Consider the following 18,401-nt stretch of genomic DNA (forward strand, 5'->3'; position numbering starts at 1 on the left):
GGCTTTGTCTTCTAGTGTATTCATGGTGATTGACTCTATAAATGTTAGTAGTAGCGACTTACCCCTCGGTAAGGGTGCGGGCAGACCTTTATATACTCAACAACAACATAAAGCCTCTGTATCAATTTATTTAACGGTTGTTTTTCTGGTCTAGAACTATTTCCGAACTATCTTTCCGTTTCTGCTAATTGAATAACAAGTTCTTTCAAGCCTCATTTTGTTTCTTTCTGGAGTTCGTTAGCAGTGTGTTGTCTAAATACAGCCATGCCACATTACATGCTAATAGCTTTATGTCTGTTTGGAAACATAATTGTGAGTTATTGCCTTTTGCCACCTCTATTTCTTTTCTTGTGTGTTATATAGATAGAAACTTGCAAGAAATGTCGTGGATACTGAATCTGGTTGTTGGTATATGGCATATGAACAGTTGCAACTCACGTTCCTTTTTTTTCTTTTTAATCGTCTTTATAAATATTTTCATTTTCCGCATTGGTCGTATGTTCTGATGGTGATAACTGTTGTACCTTGATCGCTGTTATAAGCAGCGTCATACTACAATTTAAAATGTATCTCTTTGACTTAACTGTTTAGTTTTGTTTAATATTAAATGAATCGGTTTTATTGTGCTGTATGTAATAATTTTGTTAAAATTATATGTATACAGTCTAGTGATGAAACGATTATCGAGTACAATCGATAAATCGTCGCTGACAATGCTATGTCGGCGACAATCGATAGTTGGTGTCCAAAATCGATGTCTGTAATGTTACTTCCGGTAACTACGTATTTTTTTCGTTTTTGGTAAAAGTCGAGTTAAAATTTCAATTTTTTATTTCCGGTCTCGTTAAGTTCAATTTAACAAGGAAGGTCACTCTCTTACACAAATGCGGTGAATGTTAACACTTTTGCTTAAAAACTTAAAAAGGTTTTGGAGATTTACTTTCTAATGCAACATGCATGTCCATAGCATTACACGTACTGATTCCAGGTTTAACCATTTAACTATGTATAAAGAATGTATTCATTGCTAATATTATGAATTTTCGATTATTGTCCGATAGTAAATCGAAATGCTTGGTCCAACTCGATTCGATTATCGATAGAAAATGGAGTCCGATTTTCAAACACTAGTATACACACTAAATGAAACAATTAGGCTGTCCAGTTATCGCACTTGTCATCGCACTTGCTTCCCACCAAGGCGTCCTTGGCTCGATTTCCGGCCTGGACTCAAGTTTTGTTGGTGATCATCAAGTGGGTTTTCAAGCGAGTACAATGGTTTCCATCACAACCACAAGACCATACTCTCATGTAGCATCGTGTCAGCTAGAGTGACATAGCAGTAATATATATTTTCCTTTGAATCATTGTTACATTAATTTATAAGTTTTAACTTTTTGATGGAACATCGTTAAAACAATTCTTGAATACCGTTTTAAATGAACGTTTTATGAATCTAGATACTTAAACAGAGATAAAAATAAAAAAGCTTGAACATTTCACACGAGTTTGCATTTGAAGGCCTAGAGCCACCCAGTCTGACATAATAACATTAAGTTAAACATTACCACATGTCGGTTAGACATGATTAACTGATAGTTTAATATACATAATAACATTCCATCAAAATTAAGAGTAATAATTTTGCATGAACCCATATTGTGCGCCTGAATGTAGAATGGAAACAACACAATCCGCGCGTCCATATTGTGCGCCTGAATGTAGAATGGAAACAACACAATCCGTGCGCCCATAGTGTGCGCCTGAATGTAGAATGGAAACAACACAATCCGTGCGTCCATAGTGTGCGCCTGAATGTAGAATGGAAACAACACAATCCGTGCGCCTGAATGTAGAATGGAAACAACACAATCCGTGCGCCTGAATGTAGAATGGAAACAACACAATCCGTGCGCCCATATTTTGCGCCTGGATGTAGAATGGAAACAACACAATCCGTGCGTTTGGCATGTTCTTTTAATGAGTTTATAGATAAGGTTCGTATGTTGGCTTCAAAGAAATGTATCGTCCTAGGTCGATCATTCTTGCAAAAAAAATAGCTGGCAGGAAACCTGTTTTACAGCAATGACGTATATTTCCGTTTCCGTCGCGACATGGCCACATAAATTTGTCCTCCATTTCCGCCATGATATTGGCATACCTGGTTTAAGCTTTTTACCCACATGCTGGGTCTGGATTACGTGTTCCACAATTATCGTTCGTTCAATTCCATCGCAAACATTGTCTCAATCTTCCGCCTTAGCTTGGCGGTGTCAGACACTGCCATTGTTCGATTTTTTTCATTTTATAAAGGCCTGCCTGTGCTCATTGACTGCCATTTCGCTTGACCATGCCATGTGAAATCACTTATAACGTTATTAAATGCCATAAGTGACATGTGTTGTAATGGAACGCTTTTCCAGTCACATCTATATATCAGCAAAGTTATACCATAGCTGTTTTCTAATCGAACAATTGATTCTCTAACGTGCCCGGTGTAAAGCACCCATACACGAAATATAACTTTCCTGCGCTTTAACCAGTGCTATCAAGTACTCCATTTTCCCGAATACAACCCTGTAATACCGATCACCAGGATGGACCCGGGACAAACCCTACCCTAAGCGGACGCTATATCACAGAGCCTTAGGGACAGGAAGCCACTATCAGGCAATGATATTTATGTTTTAAAACTTTAGCAATGTTATCGGGGGCATAAACTATCTATGTTAATAGGAAATAACTCTTGATTGATTTAATTGCAAATAATACTCCATTTTACATCAACATGATGTGGTCAAAGTGTTGCGTGCAAGCTACTGTAAAAGATATGGTTACAGTTTTACGAGGAATCAACTATCGTGCACATACCTCAGTAACCACTCATGTGATTGATTTCTAATGTCATCTGGGTTGCCAGAGATACCAGCCTATCAAGCCACATAACCCTTGGTTGGATTTAAATCAATGTTGGATACTTCTTTAACTATGAACTATGATGTAAACTTCAAAATGCATGGTTAACCAGTAATCACGGGACATAACTCTTTGTTACATTTGATTTAAATTGCGCCCCTTTTTCTAAAGTTTTGGAAGTAAGTTACAATCAATGTTACTCCTGTCTTATAAAACCACCCTTCAAATATATTTAGAATGTCGACATGGAGTGTTGGCATTGCTGAATGAACAATTCTTATTTTGCTTTCATTGAATTTGAAAATTATTGCCCTTGTTGGACTAACGTAAGGTTGAATTTAATTTCCATTAAGTCGATGGCACAATCTTCTAAACCAGATAAGTACTTTGTCTATCATTGACTTCTTGTAAATATCGCATGAATTGAACAGCAAAAACATTAATAAGGAATACGATCAATTTTAAAGTTAAAAGCAGTTTAAATATCTCATAAGAGCTACATTATAGGGCTGTTCGATCTGGTCACAAAATCTATACCGGTTTCCAACCGGAGTGCGAGACCCGGACCTCTACATAGACGAGTAATATCGGAAGAGCACATCCGAATAACATGTTACGGATATTCCGTGGATGCAAGTGAACTCTACAATGTGATTGCTTTGAAGTTATAGTTTCTCCAGTATGTTATTTCAAAATATTTAAAAATAATTCAGCTATAACAGTACATTATCTGAGCGAATTGTATCAACCGGTTGTAGCAATGTGAAATGACTATCGGTGGTTATGTTATATGAACAAGTTGTACTGTACGTATGGATTTCCAGTTTTCACACTGTTATTTCAGACCAGTGTAGGCTCTCGCGATTTGTCGTGTATCTGTTGCTGTAGTGTTCATCAATTGGGAGCGCCGGTGTGGAGTACCAGTGACTTCAGCAAATGGTTGCCAGTCTCAGTTTACTTTGTGATAATTTTGTTTAACCAACAATTTGATCTCAGCTTCTACAGACATTATAATATACTCGTATATAGTTATCAAATGTATTAGATTTAAAAAGCTTTATTAGCAAACATAACAAGTAGCTTAAGTTTGTACAAATTTTGTTGTTGGTATTTGTAAGACGTTAAAGTGACATTCTTATTCCAAATCAATACATACACATGTAAAACAAACATAAATTTTGACTGATATAACTTTAACTACTTACTAAATAATGCATAATATATGAAAAATATTAATTATTGATAAGATAGTAACCGTGTATTAAATAGCTGAAACGCATTTTTTTTTAATTATTGGTGAATGCTAAAAGATTTACTATGATCTACTATAGTCCCATAAGGCAGAAATATCGTGTTTTATGTACATTTCTTTCAAATTAAACTCGGTATCCTTCATACGAACTATTGTTTTCGACATTTATTCGTCCTTTTTGGAATATTGAAGCAACATTATTAATTGTGGTACAGCTTATTTGGGATTAAGAGTGCATCTTTAAACAAACGTTGCTATATTTAGTATATTCCAAGAATATTTATGTACGTAGTTATTGTTCATTTACACTTTATTAGCATTCTGACAATAACTGGAATTCATTTTCGAGAACTTGATATAGTTGACAATCTTTCATTAACACGTATATTAACAGGTCTGTGCTATGAAGTGACGTGAAGAGGACATGTGCAACACCATAAAGTCGCTAAAGACGTCAATGGAAATATGTCTTATTTAGTGCAATGTTTAGTATTTTTAATCGAAATATTGAAAGTAAGAAACCATTTCAAACAGTATCTTTTTCTAGTTAGATAATTATGTTAACAAAGTACTATATTTAAAGCCGACATTTGTTTTTACAAAATTATGAAACTATTAATAGACTATTAATACATGATCATACATGCATCAAATAAACAATTCACATCATAATCTATATCTTTACTTCTTTTTTTCTATAAAAATGGCATGTACAACCATTTACATAATTATACATTTACTTAATTCCTCGGTCACATTATTGAATATTGACTGTGTTCTAAAACATTCTGAAATTAATATTTACTATTATTTTGGAAAAGAATTGAGATGTCATGCACATTTACTCGTTCCCGCGTATGGGATTGAGCCTGCCCTTTTTTCCCTTTAAAACGTTACCATGAGTATTGGCCTTGAACTTATATGGTGACACTCTTATTCAAAATCAATACATACATATGTATTTAAATTATAAAACATAACTTTCAAGTGATAAACCTTCAACTGCTCCCTAAATAATGCATTTATGGAAAATATTAATTACTGATAACAAGATTGGAACAGTGTATTTAATAGCAGAAAGCGCAAAAATAATTAAAATATTAAATGATTGGTGAATGCTAAAATATTTACTGTGGTCTACTATAGTCTCGTAAGGTAGAAAAACCGTGTTTTATGCCCATTTCTTTCAAATTAAACTCGGTATCCTTCATTAGAGCATTTGATTTTGACATTTATTCATCTTTTTTGGAATACTAAAACAATATTATTAATTGTGGTAAATCTTATTTGGTTGTAAGAGTGCATCTTTAACTATGAATATTGTTATGTCATTTAAAAATAATGCAGATTATTGCCCTTATTTGACTTAGACAAGTTGATTAAATGCGCATAATCCAATTTTAATATAGTCGGGACATAGTCTAATAGAACGGATTCTTTGTACTAAAACATGGACAATATGATGTTTTTCAGAAGCACAGTCAATTCATTTGCTTGCTTACTTTTCTCGTGATCAATAATGTTCAGAGATATAAGTGCTCGGTAACATTTGTTAAGTGATTAACAGTTTAAGAAGATCAATTGTAAATTCGAAATCAATTTTAAATATCTAATTAAAGCTGCATTATAGGACAGTATAGATATATATACTGGTTTCCCAGCCAGCGTGTGTGACCTGGGCCTGCCCATTGACGGCTATTGTCGGTTGAGCACAGAAGTGTTACGTTTTTGCGGATATTCACATTATACAAGAAAAGTCCATATTTTGATTGTTTTCACTTGAAGTTATATCAATATTTCATTTAGTTTAGTTATATCGATATTTTATTTCTATATTAAAAGATATAACAGGAGAATCTGATATAACGGAATTGTCTTACCACAACAGGCGAAATTGAGTTTCATCGGTAGTTATGTTTTATAGCCAACTGGGAAATGTGCTGTTAGTATGGATTTCCAGTTTTCGCCATTTATTTAATACTCACTGGCACATTTGTACATTCGGGTCTGTCTACTTACCTGTTGCTGTAGTGTTGGACAATTGCGTCGCTGGCTTTTTGTTCCAGTTGCGCCATCAGGTGGCTGCCAGTCTCAGCTTACTTCGTGATAATGTTGTTTAAAGGTCTTGGTGTAATCTCTCTTTACAAAATCAATGTCTGAACCCCAGAGGCAGCGTTTCGCGACAACCAATGCGTACTAGTGTAAAGAAACTTGTCGTCTGCCGGGAAATAGCAAATACTGTCCTGATAGGTGTTTAGAATGTCATAATACTTGTACCTACAATGTTTGGGCCGGAGATTTACATCGTTTGTGGGAGGATCATTTACACTTGGACTGGAGATTTTATGGAACAACTACCACTGCATTTACTGCAAGTAAATTTAAAATAAGTGGGGACTAAAATCATCAGAATGTTGTGCAATTTTGACGGCGATTCCATGTTCTCAAATATTCCTGACATGAAGATTTTTCCGGGCAGATTTCTAACGTAAGTAATATGGCCATAAGGTAGGCAAATAAAGAAAGATATATGATTAAATATAAATTATGATTTAATTAGTAAATGTCGCTTGTCTTTTACGCATGCACATTTTTTTCTTACTTGCATATAAGCCCCGAAACAAATTATGGGAGTATGTGTCTGTTTTATTACACATGGTATTTCTGGAAAGTAAGAACAAAATAAATTACAATACTTTTAGTGCATGGGCGAACATTTGAGGAATTACCACGATGAAGTGCGGTTTAAAATACCATCCCACTTACATATTAAGTTATGGTTAATAATTAAACATGAATATATAATTGAAATAAGTTGAGTGCTTAGATCATTATGGCAATCTATGTATTGACCGGACCTCATCCTATATCTAACTTAAAAAGAACAAATTGCTATTGACAAACAAGGACTCTCTTGAGGGGATAGAGTGGCCGAGTGGTAAAGATGTCCACCTCTCAATCAAGAGGTTGTGGTTTCGATCCCCACTAGGTGTACTTTCTCATTGCCTCTCGAAAAGGACACAGTACTGGTTTCTGCCCAGGAATTATAAGGAATGAAAGTGATTTATGCAAAACTATTTTTTCTTTTGTTAATTACCCTACATGATAGTGGCCATATTTATGTGTTTACCGAAATGCCAATTAGCAAATAACCCTTAGCATTAGAAAATTAAAAATGAAAGTCATGAGCATCAATAATGCAGCGTTGCCCTACTGCGCATGCTCGGACAGAAACCCACCGACGTAATAGTTGCCTGATATCAAATGGCCTTAAATGTCAAATAAACATTCTACTGATTGTCACATACAAATGAAAGTCATTTAAATAAAAATGCATAAGTGCAAAGTTGTGAATCTGTTATTTCTACCACAACTAGATGAGCACGACCATTATGCCATGAATTTGCAATTCACATAGCAGGTTTTCTAGGCCAGTGCATTTGTGAATTTAACAACCAGCTATCACGGATACTCGTATAGAAAACGCAAACAAACTGGGTGATTAAGGTAAGTCTGTAGATTTTATGGAGTTTAATATTCACGATAAGTTCATACAAGTGAACACAACAGATATGGCCATTCTTGGGAATTTTAGCAGCTGTACTGGACTATTAGCATACAAATTACACTATAACCGACTTTGAATGACTCTTATTATGCTAAATTGTCTAAAGTACCTGGAGATCATGTTACTTCAAGGAACCAAAACCAGTCTACAAGGCTTCTCTCTTTCGCTCACTAGCTCGCCCAAACATCTAAAAAAACAATGATCCTGATATCAGTTTTTGGTGTTGCATAAGTTGCATTTTCAGTATATATAAGTACGGTGTACTACGGGGAATACATGCGTCCACCTTATTATCTGGCATAATTATCAAGAGGAAATTATCCTTAAATACCATGTTAGCGGCTGATTGCATATTGGTCGGTAATGATCGCTATCATCTTGGATACAGTGGCACTTCAATATGTTGTTTTTCAATCACATGTATGTTTATAATGCCTTTCGAGCATTTGTGTTAATCAATTTGCGTTTAACAAGGTCTTAGTCTTGATGGGCGTGTCTATGTATTAGGTTGTAGATATATATTATACCGCTTTCAAACTTCCACGGTACATTAAGTATTTCTGCAAATGTATTCATTGCAATCAACTTAAATTAAGAGGTGGTCACTTATTCCTCTTTATTACTTGTCGTAGCAACAATACCAGGTCCAAACGATAGATCGGTGTGTAAAAATGGCTGAACAAACGGCATTCGACATCTAAATAAAAGGGTGAAAAGGGTTCTAGTTTATCTGTCATTAGGTCTGCTTTACAAAATCACTTTAGATGTTATTTGGATGTCCATAAGGAGATTATGCATGTCAAATGTGTTACCGGACAAAATATGTTGTTTCTATGACAACGCAATTAGTGGAATGTCTCCGTCCATCTGTGAAAATAGATCCTGTGAAACCTCGAGATCAGGGCAAGCATGTGAGACCAGTGGTAGGAGGCCAGCATGGAAATTATGCACATCATTAAAATACTTGGGCAATAAAACCGGTAGAGCAATACTCGGTGACCTTAAACATTTTCTCATTTTCTTCCCTGATCGGTTTTGTTTTCTCGTAAGACATTACCAACTTCCTACACTCAGACCGATCCGTTTCCAAGACGACGGTTTGTATGGTTTCAGTATGAAATAATATTATTATACAATATTTGCAGATATAGTTTATTAAATAAAGAGCAGACACAATAAAGTTTTTTACAGAATGACAAATATAGTTGAGGAAATACAGATATTTAAACTGGCCAATGGGTTAATTAAATACATTAAAGCGTCCATTACTGTTGTTGAGATTTTTTAATATTACAGACCTTATATTATTCATTATATAACCCGTATATTGGTTGTTATCGTGAAAATGAAAATGGCAACTTTAAAAATGGATATTTTATAGGTTTTAAATCCTTTTGTCTGAAAAGAAAGTGTGCACTTTCATTATTAACGCCTATTGGTATTAACCTATTGTTTAAGTTGGTTTGTGAATGTTTTTTTTTATATTCAGCATTTACACTGATGGACTAATTTAGTTTAGTCATACTAGTCGGCATAAACGCGCCAATTGTGTTGCCAACTCGTACATTAAACGCTCCGGTTTTCATTTGCTAAATATACACTTGTCTATATGTATTTGCAATACATACTGATTCAACCAAGCAAATAATGTTTGGGTGTTCCAAAGCTTTGCAGGTGCTGTTATATTTATTTTTGAAGACTGCAAGGTGTATATATACAACTCTTTGGAACACCCAAACATCATAAATTCCTGATGATTCCTAAGCAGTCTCGAACAATGTTTGTTCACGATTTAGCTGTAAACAATATCTCTAAATCCCTATACAGTATTAGAAAAAACAAACTGCTTTAAAAGTTTTTTATATCATAAATTGTAGAATCAATCTACATTTTATCACATTTAAAACTGTGGTCAGTGGTGTTCTCCATATGTAAAGCAAAAACCCCTGGAACCACATTACAAACCGTGAACTCTTTCTGTTTTATAAGTCGGCTCCCAGAAGGGCGCCGACTATATTTGTTATTACTTTAGAAATATTCCAACTTGGGGACTAGTTCATAAATTGCAGAACAATGCTTTCAATAGTTTCCATGTTGCATGATAAAATATGATGTTTAGTTGTTTTGTTTTTTTATAAAACTTTACACTTTAATTGATAATGAAACCTTAAATTATAACAGCCCTGCTTATCATTTTGAAAATTTTGATTTTAAATACCAACTCAATCATAATAACAACTCGGCCATCTCCGAGAAAGATACAGGCCGGGGTGTTCCGATTGATATCAAATAGATGAAGCATTCGGAACTCCTCGGCCATTTTTTCAAAAACAAAAAAAAATTGTTTTTGAAAAAATGGCCGAGGAGTTCCGAATGATAGATGAAGGTTACACGGTACTATTAAAATATCCTTTATGTTTGTAAACCTCTTACGCAGTAATCTCCCTTGGTGACAGTATACTTGTTTTAACCATGTAGTTGTATGTCAGTTTTATGTTCAAATCACATGCATGTAACATGCCTTGATTTATGAAATAAACTTTCTAAACTTTCCTACGCAGTAATCTTCCTTGGTGATAGCAAAAATGCCGAGTTTTGAAAAATTAATCTTGAGCTTAATTGTTTGTTTTGAAAATGTCATTCGAAGGAATGAACTCCAGATAATTCCCCTTTGATGTATAGTGTTTTTATCCCCGTTCTATACACTCATAATGAGTGAAATATGTTACAAAAACTTATACAAAATATAAAGCAAGGAATTAACATAACATGCCGGTACAAATAAAAGGTGAATTTCATGCTATTGAAATCTATGTATTAGACCATTGACTCTATTTCATCCGAAGAAACGTATGTGTATTTTAAAAATACGCCTCCGACACTAGGGAACATTCGTTGTAAAAACAAGAGAAACGAAAATTATACACAACATGACAGTGGTAGCAAAAAGGTTTATTTTTTATTTATTAAAAAAATCGAATATTCGAATACCGATTTTGACATTCAAATACCAAACGTTCGATCAAATATTCGAATATTCGTTTGCATCCCTAATATTTTTGTTATAATTTAGTTTTAACCAGAGGATTAGCTTGGGGGACAAAAGAATATCTTTAATTCCGGGCTTAAACTATTGTAACAATATTATTAACCATAATGTCCTTCGAGCATATGTACACCCAATTTAAAACAAAATATTATCATTGAAATAATAACCATTTTTGGTTATCTGCATGCACGTTTTTCTTCTAATTTTATTGCGCCGACTTGATGCTATGCATTCAACTTTTTTCTTGTTGCCATCTTGTATTTACCAAACTTCACAGCCATAGCTGTATGTTTCTATACTTTTTTGTTATGGATTATTCTCACTCTGTCTCCTTACAGCGCCCCGGATGCTAGTGAGAATCCTGACTTCCGGTCTGAATTGAGGAGGCTGGAGGAGAACATGGCAGCTTTGGAACGGAAGCAAGCGCTCCTCGACTCAGAAGAAGCGCTTCTTGACAAGGAGGAGAATATTACTAAGAGATCCATGCGTCTACAGGAGTTTGAAAAAGAGGTCAATTCACTGATGATTATTATTTATCATTTCTTGCAGTGTGGTGGAATTAACACGTTGTCATAAACACAGTTTGACTTGTTTTATGTTTGATATGCTGACTAGAATACCTGTAAGATTAAAAATTACTGTATTCTTACAAGTTTAACCTGTCTTTGATATATAAAGTATGAAACTATATAACATTGTATTAAATATCAAACACTACTTGTCTGAAAACTCATAAGTGATGGAAAAGATAGATTTAAAAATCGCAGTTATCAAGGTTGCCTGTAATGAATATGTATAGTTGTTCACAATACATTCGTCGGAAGTTGTTCTTATAAAAAGCGAGTACATTTTTGATAACTTCTGCATGCATGACCTTTGTGTCTGAAAGTAACAACTAACTGTCCTGATTTGTTCGTGTGTTTGCAGGTGGAGGAGGCGGAGACGCTACTGGACCGGAGACAAAACATCGCGCGCCGCCGCTCACAGACGGTAGAGATGCTGAACCACGTAAGCATGCTCAGGATTCCACACTGACCGTTGTATAGTAAAAGAATCAACGTGATTGTACAATGTCGAGCTGGAATGTCGAGCTGTACGGAATCCTAACTCGACCTCCGGTATCATACATTAAAATTTCAATGTCGAGATAGAATGTCGAGCTGGACGGAATACTAGCTCGACATTCGAAATCATATAGTCATATTCAAGCTCGACATTGTACTTTTACTATATAATTCTTAATGTCGACTGTTGTTTGGCGATGGCTGAGCAAATTTCACACACATATAATAACAGTTTCCACTGATTTGTATGCATACAATGTATTTTGTTCGGAAATATATGCCCCTTTTATACTATTCTAAATGGTTGGTGTTAGTAACTGATCGATGAAATAAGAGCAAGAAAGTGTCCCTCGACTCGTTCACGATATACTGAACTTGTAAATGGTTGTTATTAACATAACTTAGTCTCGTCACATTAGTACATATCACCTTATGAGAGACATAATCGGTTGTAATATAAATTGTTCAGGATTTTAGATAAAAATTAATTATTCATCCATGCACTATCCTGTAACACGCTCGATATATCTTTGGCAGATGAACAGCTTTCTTCAAACATTGTCATATGCATTATGTAGCAGTGAAGTGTCTGCCTTAATGAATGGTTTTATACAGTAATCAGATGTTTGGCAGTACAAACCGACAAATGTTGAATGGTCAGTTGATGGATATTCCTAAATTCCTAAACTATCACGTTATGTTGCATCGTTATTAAGTGATACCAGCTGCATGTATATAACATGTTAGTATAAGAAGTACAAGTAGTGTGTGCAAGCGTTTAATGGCCCTGATATTCAGGACCTTCTCACGATGAAGGCGGAGCTTGAAGAGCGGCTAGATGAGGCGCAGGCAGCGGGAGAGGACGGGGAGGAGGGCGGCACATATCCCAATGACGCCAATTCCGGCGAGGCGAGCGACCAGGGTTCAAACTTTACGAACTCCTCTGAGGCCTCGTCCAAGGCTCGAAGACACTGGTAAGTCGGCATTGTGACGTCTAGCGTCATTGGGGAACCATATGATTTGTTATAATTTATAAGTAAATAAGTTATTTTACGAGCGGTCACTACTTTTTGCATCGTCTAAGTATGGCGTTTTTACGTCCATTATGATACGATGTATTTAAACGTTGTGGAATAAATGTATGGAATTGACACATTCGACAATATGTAGATGGCAATAAAAAACTACATCATATATTACCAATAATCCTGTAAATGTCTCTCTTCCCCTAAAGGCAGCTGGCGCGGCGTCATTTGGTCGACAAGGTGTCGCTGCTGGAGGCAACAGTGCAGAGGTACCGGACTCAGGTGGCCTCCGCGTCCGCCAATATTACTGCCAAGGACATGGTCATAGACAAGCTAAAGAAACAGGTACAACCTGCGGGTTATAGTATTTCACACACTCGTGTACATAGCATATCTATTTTATAAACTGCTTTCGCTGATGGTCAATCCTTGAATAAGGACGAAGCATCGCCAATAAGCATTAAACAGTTAGGTGACGCCAGGTTCTTAGCAAAGTTAACCTGGTATTTACAAGCTACTGGTTTTCTTAACAATCATCACACCAAGGCTTCTTTATTTAATTGAAAATATCTTAAGGGAATGTTATCTAAGATTATGACTATTTTAATGTATCGGTCTAAGTTTTAAAAATGCATTATGATTATTACCTTTTCATCTCTAGAATTTGGCTTTTTCTGAGGAAATGGAGGAAAAGACAAAACGCATAAAGCAGCTTGAGATGCGGCTCTCCCTCACGCTTGAGGACAAAACAAGGTGTGAGAAAAAGTTGGACATGTTACTTGACGAGCTTCAGAACATCGACCTGAACGCCACCGCGAAAATGCTTTCAACTCCGGAAAAACCCGCAGGAAACACGCCCGGAAAACAAATTAAGAAACAGTCTTCTTCTTTTTCGTTCTTTTCACATAGTCCCAAACACTCTCGTTCTACGCACAGTGGTGGTTCAACTCCTAAACGAGCATTATCGGATAAGCATATTCGGGACACCACGTGCCCAACTATAAGCGTCAGTTTACACGAGGAAAATACTGACGTGGAAACCGATGGGAAGCAGAAAGAGGACGTGAATGGTGACGTTTCTATGGATGATTCTGGGATCGAATACAGTGCTAGTGGCGAGACCAGGGCAGAACTCACGGACGAAAACGGTAGTAAAGCGTGCTTGATCATGTGACACGTGACTCTTGCGTACACGTGGCAGCTGCACGTGACACTCGGAGCAAATATTTGTTACATAGTAAATTTGCATCGATTTATTATATATTTTATACTGCTTCCACGTTGATGAAAGCTTTTTTTTCATGAGGGCATTTGAAGGAATCAAGAGACTGAACGTTAAAGGACATATTGTTGTTGTTTTTTGTTTGTTTCGGTCCTTGGTACTAATGGACAAATGATGGTGGTAATGCCGTCAGTGATTCTTATTGAGCGCAAGATAAGGTTTGATACAATTTGTGTAGATTTTATTCATGCCATCATTGCAAATTTCATGAATTATAAATGATGAAGTTATCTTCATGTGAGCTGTGAATTTAAATTAAATACCTTTTTTCTCCTCAATTGCTAGATAGTTTCTGTTTACAGAATTAAATTATGAAATGTACAACTTCATGTCCGCTGAAACTGATTAGTCTTTTGACTTCAAATAGTGAAATGGTGAAATAACCGTCGGTTGAGGCACTGGCATTTCAAATATTGTTATGCATCGAGGTCGAACAGTCTGTCCATGTGCCCGACCTTTCGTCTGATATTTATGTCCGTGTCCGTGCTGTAACTTTATCATGTATTGTGTGTTTTTGAAATACCATGGGCAAGGTTTGTCACAGTCAGGCGGGGTATAGTGCATGACGACCGACCTCCCTACCCCAAAGGTCTATGTCATCCTTATAGGTAAATCATTATGGATTGCTGCATATATTCACCAAGAAAATAGGCGGTCATGTCCGGGCTGTAACTTTGTCATGCAAAGTGGTGATTGTGGAATAACCTGGCAAAGATGTTATCACAAAAAGGAAACATGTCGCGTGCAAGACCCACGTCACACTAAGCGACCAGTGGAAATGGAATTCTGTGTCTGCACTGATAGAGTAAAGAAGTTCTAGTCTGAGCTGTAAGTTTGTAACGAACAGGAGGATTTTCATGCCACACCAGTGTGTATATACCACGTGATAAATTACGTCACATATGCTTCGTCGGAAGGCTACATTTTCCTTAAAATAACGTTTTCTTTTACTACACCATTTTAACTAAAACAAAGGCAGTATATGCCGCTTAAATAGCCCCGCCTTCGTTTTATAACTGAAGTTTGATAAGGTGATTAGTTTCATCAAGCACATAGACAAACCTGTTCCCAAAATAGTGTTTTGACAGTGCCTCATCAGACGGCCGTATTGTGAAAATGTTTGTCGAAGTGTTTTAAGAAACTAAACTCTCAATCAAACTTTGGTAAAAAACCGAAGGCGGGGCTCCGTAAGCGGCATAGACAGCGCTATGTTACATTAAAAATGGTAAAGAAATAGTGAAGTTATCTTTGTTTAAAGTCTTCATTAGAAGCAAATTATTGCCTTCAGGTGTAGCATATATGACGTAATTTATCACGTGGTATACACTGCATACGTTCGGCACATAAAGTCGTTGCGACGCGCCAAGACCCACATCACTGTCTAACTTAAACATCCAGTTCACACTGAGGCCTAGAAAAAAAATTGGTTAGGGTAACATCCTTTTTCAAAAATAGGTAGGGTAGGTAGGCTTTTTATTATTATTATTATGTTAACATAAGAATGTCATTTTTGATCCTAGCGGAATGGTGTTAAAGTTATCTTCTGAAAAAAACATTTAAGGTTTTTAACTACATATTGAAAAAAAAAAAAAAATTATTTTTTATTTTTTATGTGTTTCATTTTTTTTTTCAAACTGACTACGGTAGTGTCGGCGCCTATTCCGTAGGTAGGGTTGGGTTACCCGAACCAAATGTATTTTTTATTAGGCCTTAGCGGTAACCTTTGAAATGTATATGAACATAACGTAAACGGGTCGTCCGACCTGTAACTTTGTCATGCACGGGGGAATTTTGAAATAACCTAGCACCAATCCTAGGTACATGAAGGAGACATTTAATATGGAAGACGCGGGTCCTGATCGCTGAATGTTTGGCATGCAAGTCCCTCTTAGCTAATATCCCCCACCCCCACACACTTGCGGTCCTACATATATGCGTAAAATTTGTTTTTCCTGAATGTAGGCATATTAGTATTTGCATAATTTATTTATCTGTCAAGCATATTATGCCACCAGCAGTCTGTCAGTCAGCATGTTCTTGCGTTAATCAGTCTAGTTTTCATATACAGTTTTCTTTTGTCTGTGTTGGTTGAATGGAAATGTCAACAGAAATATATAACCTGTTTTCAGTGTCATCATTGGAATTTACAATTTTCAAATAAGTGATGTACGATTTGTTTTAAATTGGATGTTTTACCAGAATGCTGATCTGAACCACATGGATTGTATAAAGTTTTTGTTATGTAAGATAATTTGTTAGTACTTAAATTCGGCAATCAATACATAACTCAAACACCGTTCTTCAAGATATTCCGAGACAATATGCACATGTATAGAAAGGCCAATAACTCTTGAATAGTTATGTTGGAAAAGCGTTCGTTTTTCGGCGCCTTTGAAACAATATCTCCACAACTTTTTCATGACATTACTTTATCATTATCCTGTAATAAGATGGTATATTAAACTATTATTTTTTATTTTTATCTCGAAAGTTAAGTGGCATTTAATAAACATGTATTCATTTCATAATACTTTATCCTGTCACTTGCATACAAATTTTACTTATATAGGATAGTAGACAACGTGATGTTTTTCTACAGTCAGTTGGTCATGTGAACGCGAAAACGGACCTTTTTCTATTCTGATATGTCAGAGGAAAAGCACATATAATTGTTCAGTATCTTATCAATAGTCCGCCAACAACCGACGTCAACAATCACTCGCCCATAAAGTCCTATCACTCTGCATAATAATGACAAACGCAAAAGAATTGACCAGAAAATCTACATTTGCACTTACCACACCCGCAAATGAATTGATATCAGCCAATCAGATTGCAGAAAATACATTTAAAATTATGTTATGGTTGTTAAGAGCAGCAGGAGCGTTCAAATGAAGTCAATATATGTTTATTTTCGGATTCCATAAAACATTTGAAACATAAGCTACGCATAACGTTTAACGAATGGGAACAATGGGAGAGCAGCAGGAGCGGTTAACGAATGGGAACAATGAAGGAGCAGCAAGACCGGTTAACGATTGGGCACAATGGGAGAGCAGCAGGAGTGGTTAACGAATGGGAACAATGGAGGAGCAGCAGGAGCGGTTAACGAATGGGAACAATGGAGGAGCAGCAAGAGCGGTTAACGAATGGGAACAATGGAGGAGCAGCAGGAGCGGTTAACGAATGGGAACAATGGGAGAGCAGCAGGAGCGGTTAACGAATGGGAACAATGGGAGAGCAGCAGGAGCGGTTAACGAATGGGCACAATGGGAGAGCAGCAGGAGCGGTTAGCGAATGGGCACAATGGGAGAGCAGCAGGAGCGGTTAACAAATGGGCACAATGGAAGAGCAGCAGGAGCGGTTAACGAAGGGGCACAATGGGAGAGCAGCAGGAGCGGTTAACGAATGGGAACAATGGGAGAGCAGCAGGAGCGGTTAACGAATGGGCACAATGGGAGAGCAGCAGAAGCGTTTAACGAATGGGCACAATGGAAGAGCAGCAGGAGCGGTTAACGAATGGGCACAATGGAAGAGCAGCAGGAGCGGTTTACGAATGGGCACAATGGAAGAGCAGCAGGGGCGGTTAACGAATGGGAACAATGGGAGAACAGCAGGAGCGGTTAACGAATGGGCACAATGGGAGAGCAGCAGGAGCGTTTAACGAATGGGCACAATGGAGGAGCAGCAGGGGCGGTTAACGAATGGGCACAATAAAAGAGCAGCGGGAGCGGTTAACGAATGGGCGCAATGGAAGAGTAGCAGGAGCGATTAACGAATGGGCACAATGGAAGAACAGCGGGAGCGGTTAACGAATGGGCACAATGGAAGAGCAGCGGGAGCGTTTAACGAATGGGCGCAATGGAAGAGTAGCAGGAGCGATTAACGAATGGGCACAATGGAAGAACAGGAGGAGCGGTTAACGAATGGGAACAATGAAGGAGCAGCAGGATCGGTTAACGAATGGGCGCAATGGAAGAGTAGCAGGAGCGATTAACGAATGGGCATAATGGAAGAACAGGAGGAGCGGTTAACGAATGGGCACAATAAAAGAGCAGCGGGAGCGGTTAACGAATGGGCACAATAAAAGAGCAGCGGGAGCGGTTAACGAATGGGCGCAATGGAAGAGTAGCAGGAGCGATTAACGAATGGGCACAATGGAATAACAGGAGGAGCGGTTAACGAATGGGCACAATGGAAGAGCAGCGGGAGCGGTTAACGAATGGGCACAATTGAAGAGTAGCA

At 37.0% G+C, this 18,401-nt stretch overlaps 1 protein-coding gene across 2 annotated transcripts in view; it reads left to right on the plus strand.

The window, feature by feature from the left end:
- LOC128208292 (S phase cyclin A-associated protein in the endoplasmic reticulum-like) overlaps window positions 1-14,397 on the plus strand; it is a 40,382-nt gene extending 25,985 nt beyond the window's left edge. For both annotated transcript variants that reach the window (XM_052911830.1, XM_052911831.1), the window contains 5 exons: window positions 11,124-11,295; window positions 11,713-11,793; window positions 12,648-12,823; window positions 13,084-13,219; window positions 13,536-14,397. In XM_052911830.1, coding sequence (XP_052767790.1) covers window positions 11,124-11,295; window positions 11,713-11,793; window positions 12,648-12,823; window positions 13,084-13,219; window positions 13,536-14,048 — 1,078 coding nt within the window. In that variant the 3' untranslated portion in view covers window positions 14,049-14,397. The remainder of the gene's footprint in view (window positions 1-11,123; window positions 11,296-11,712; window positions 11,794-12,647; window positions 12,824-13,083; window positions 13,220-13,535) is intronic.
- The last annotated feature ends 4,004 nt before the right edge of the window (window positions 14,398-18,401 follow it).

Source organism: Mya arenaria, chromosome 11, assembly GCF_026914265.1.
Source record: "Mya arenaria isolate MELC-2E11 chromosome 11, ASM2691426v1".
Lineage (NCBI taxonomy): Eukaryota > Metazoa > Mollusca > Bivalvia > Myida > Myidae > Mya > Mya arenaria.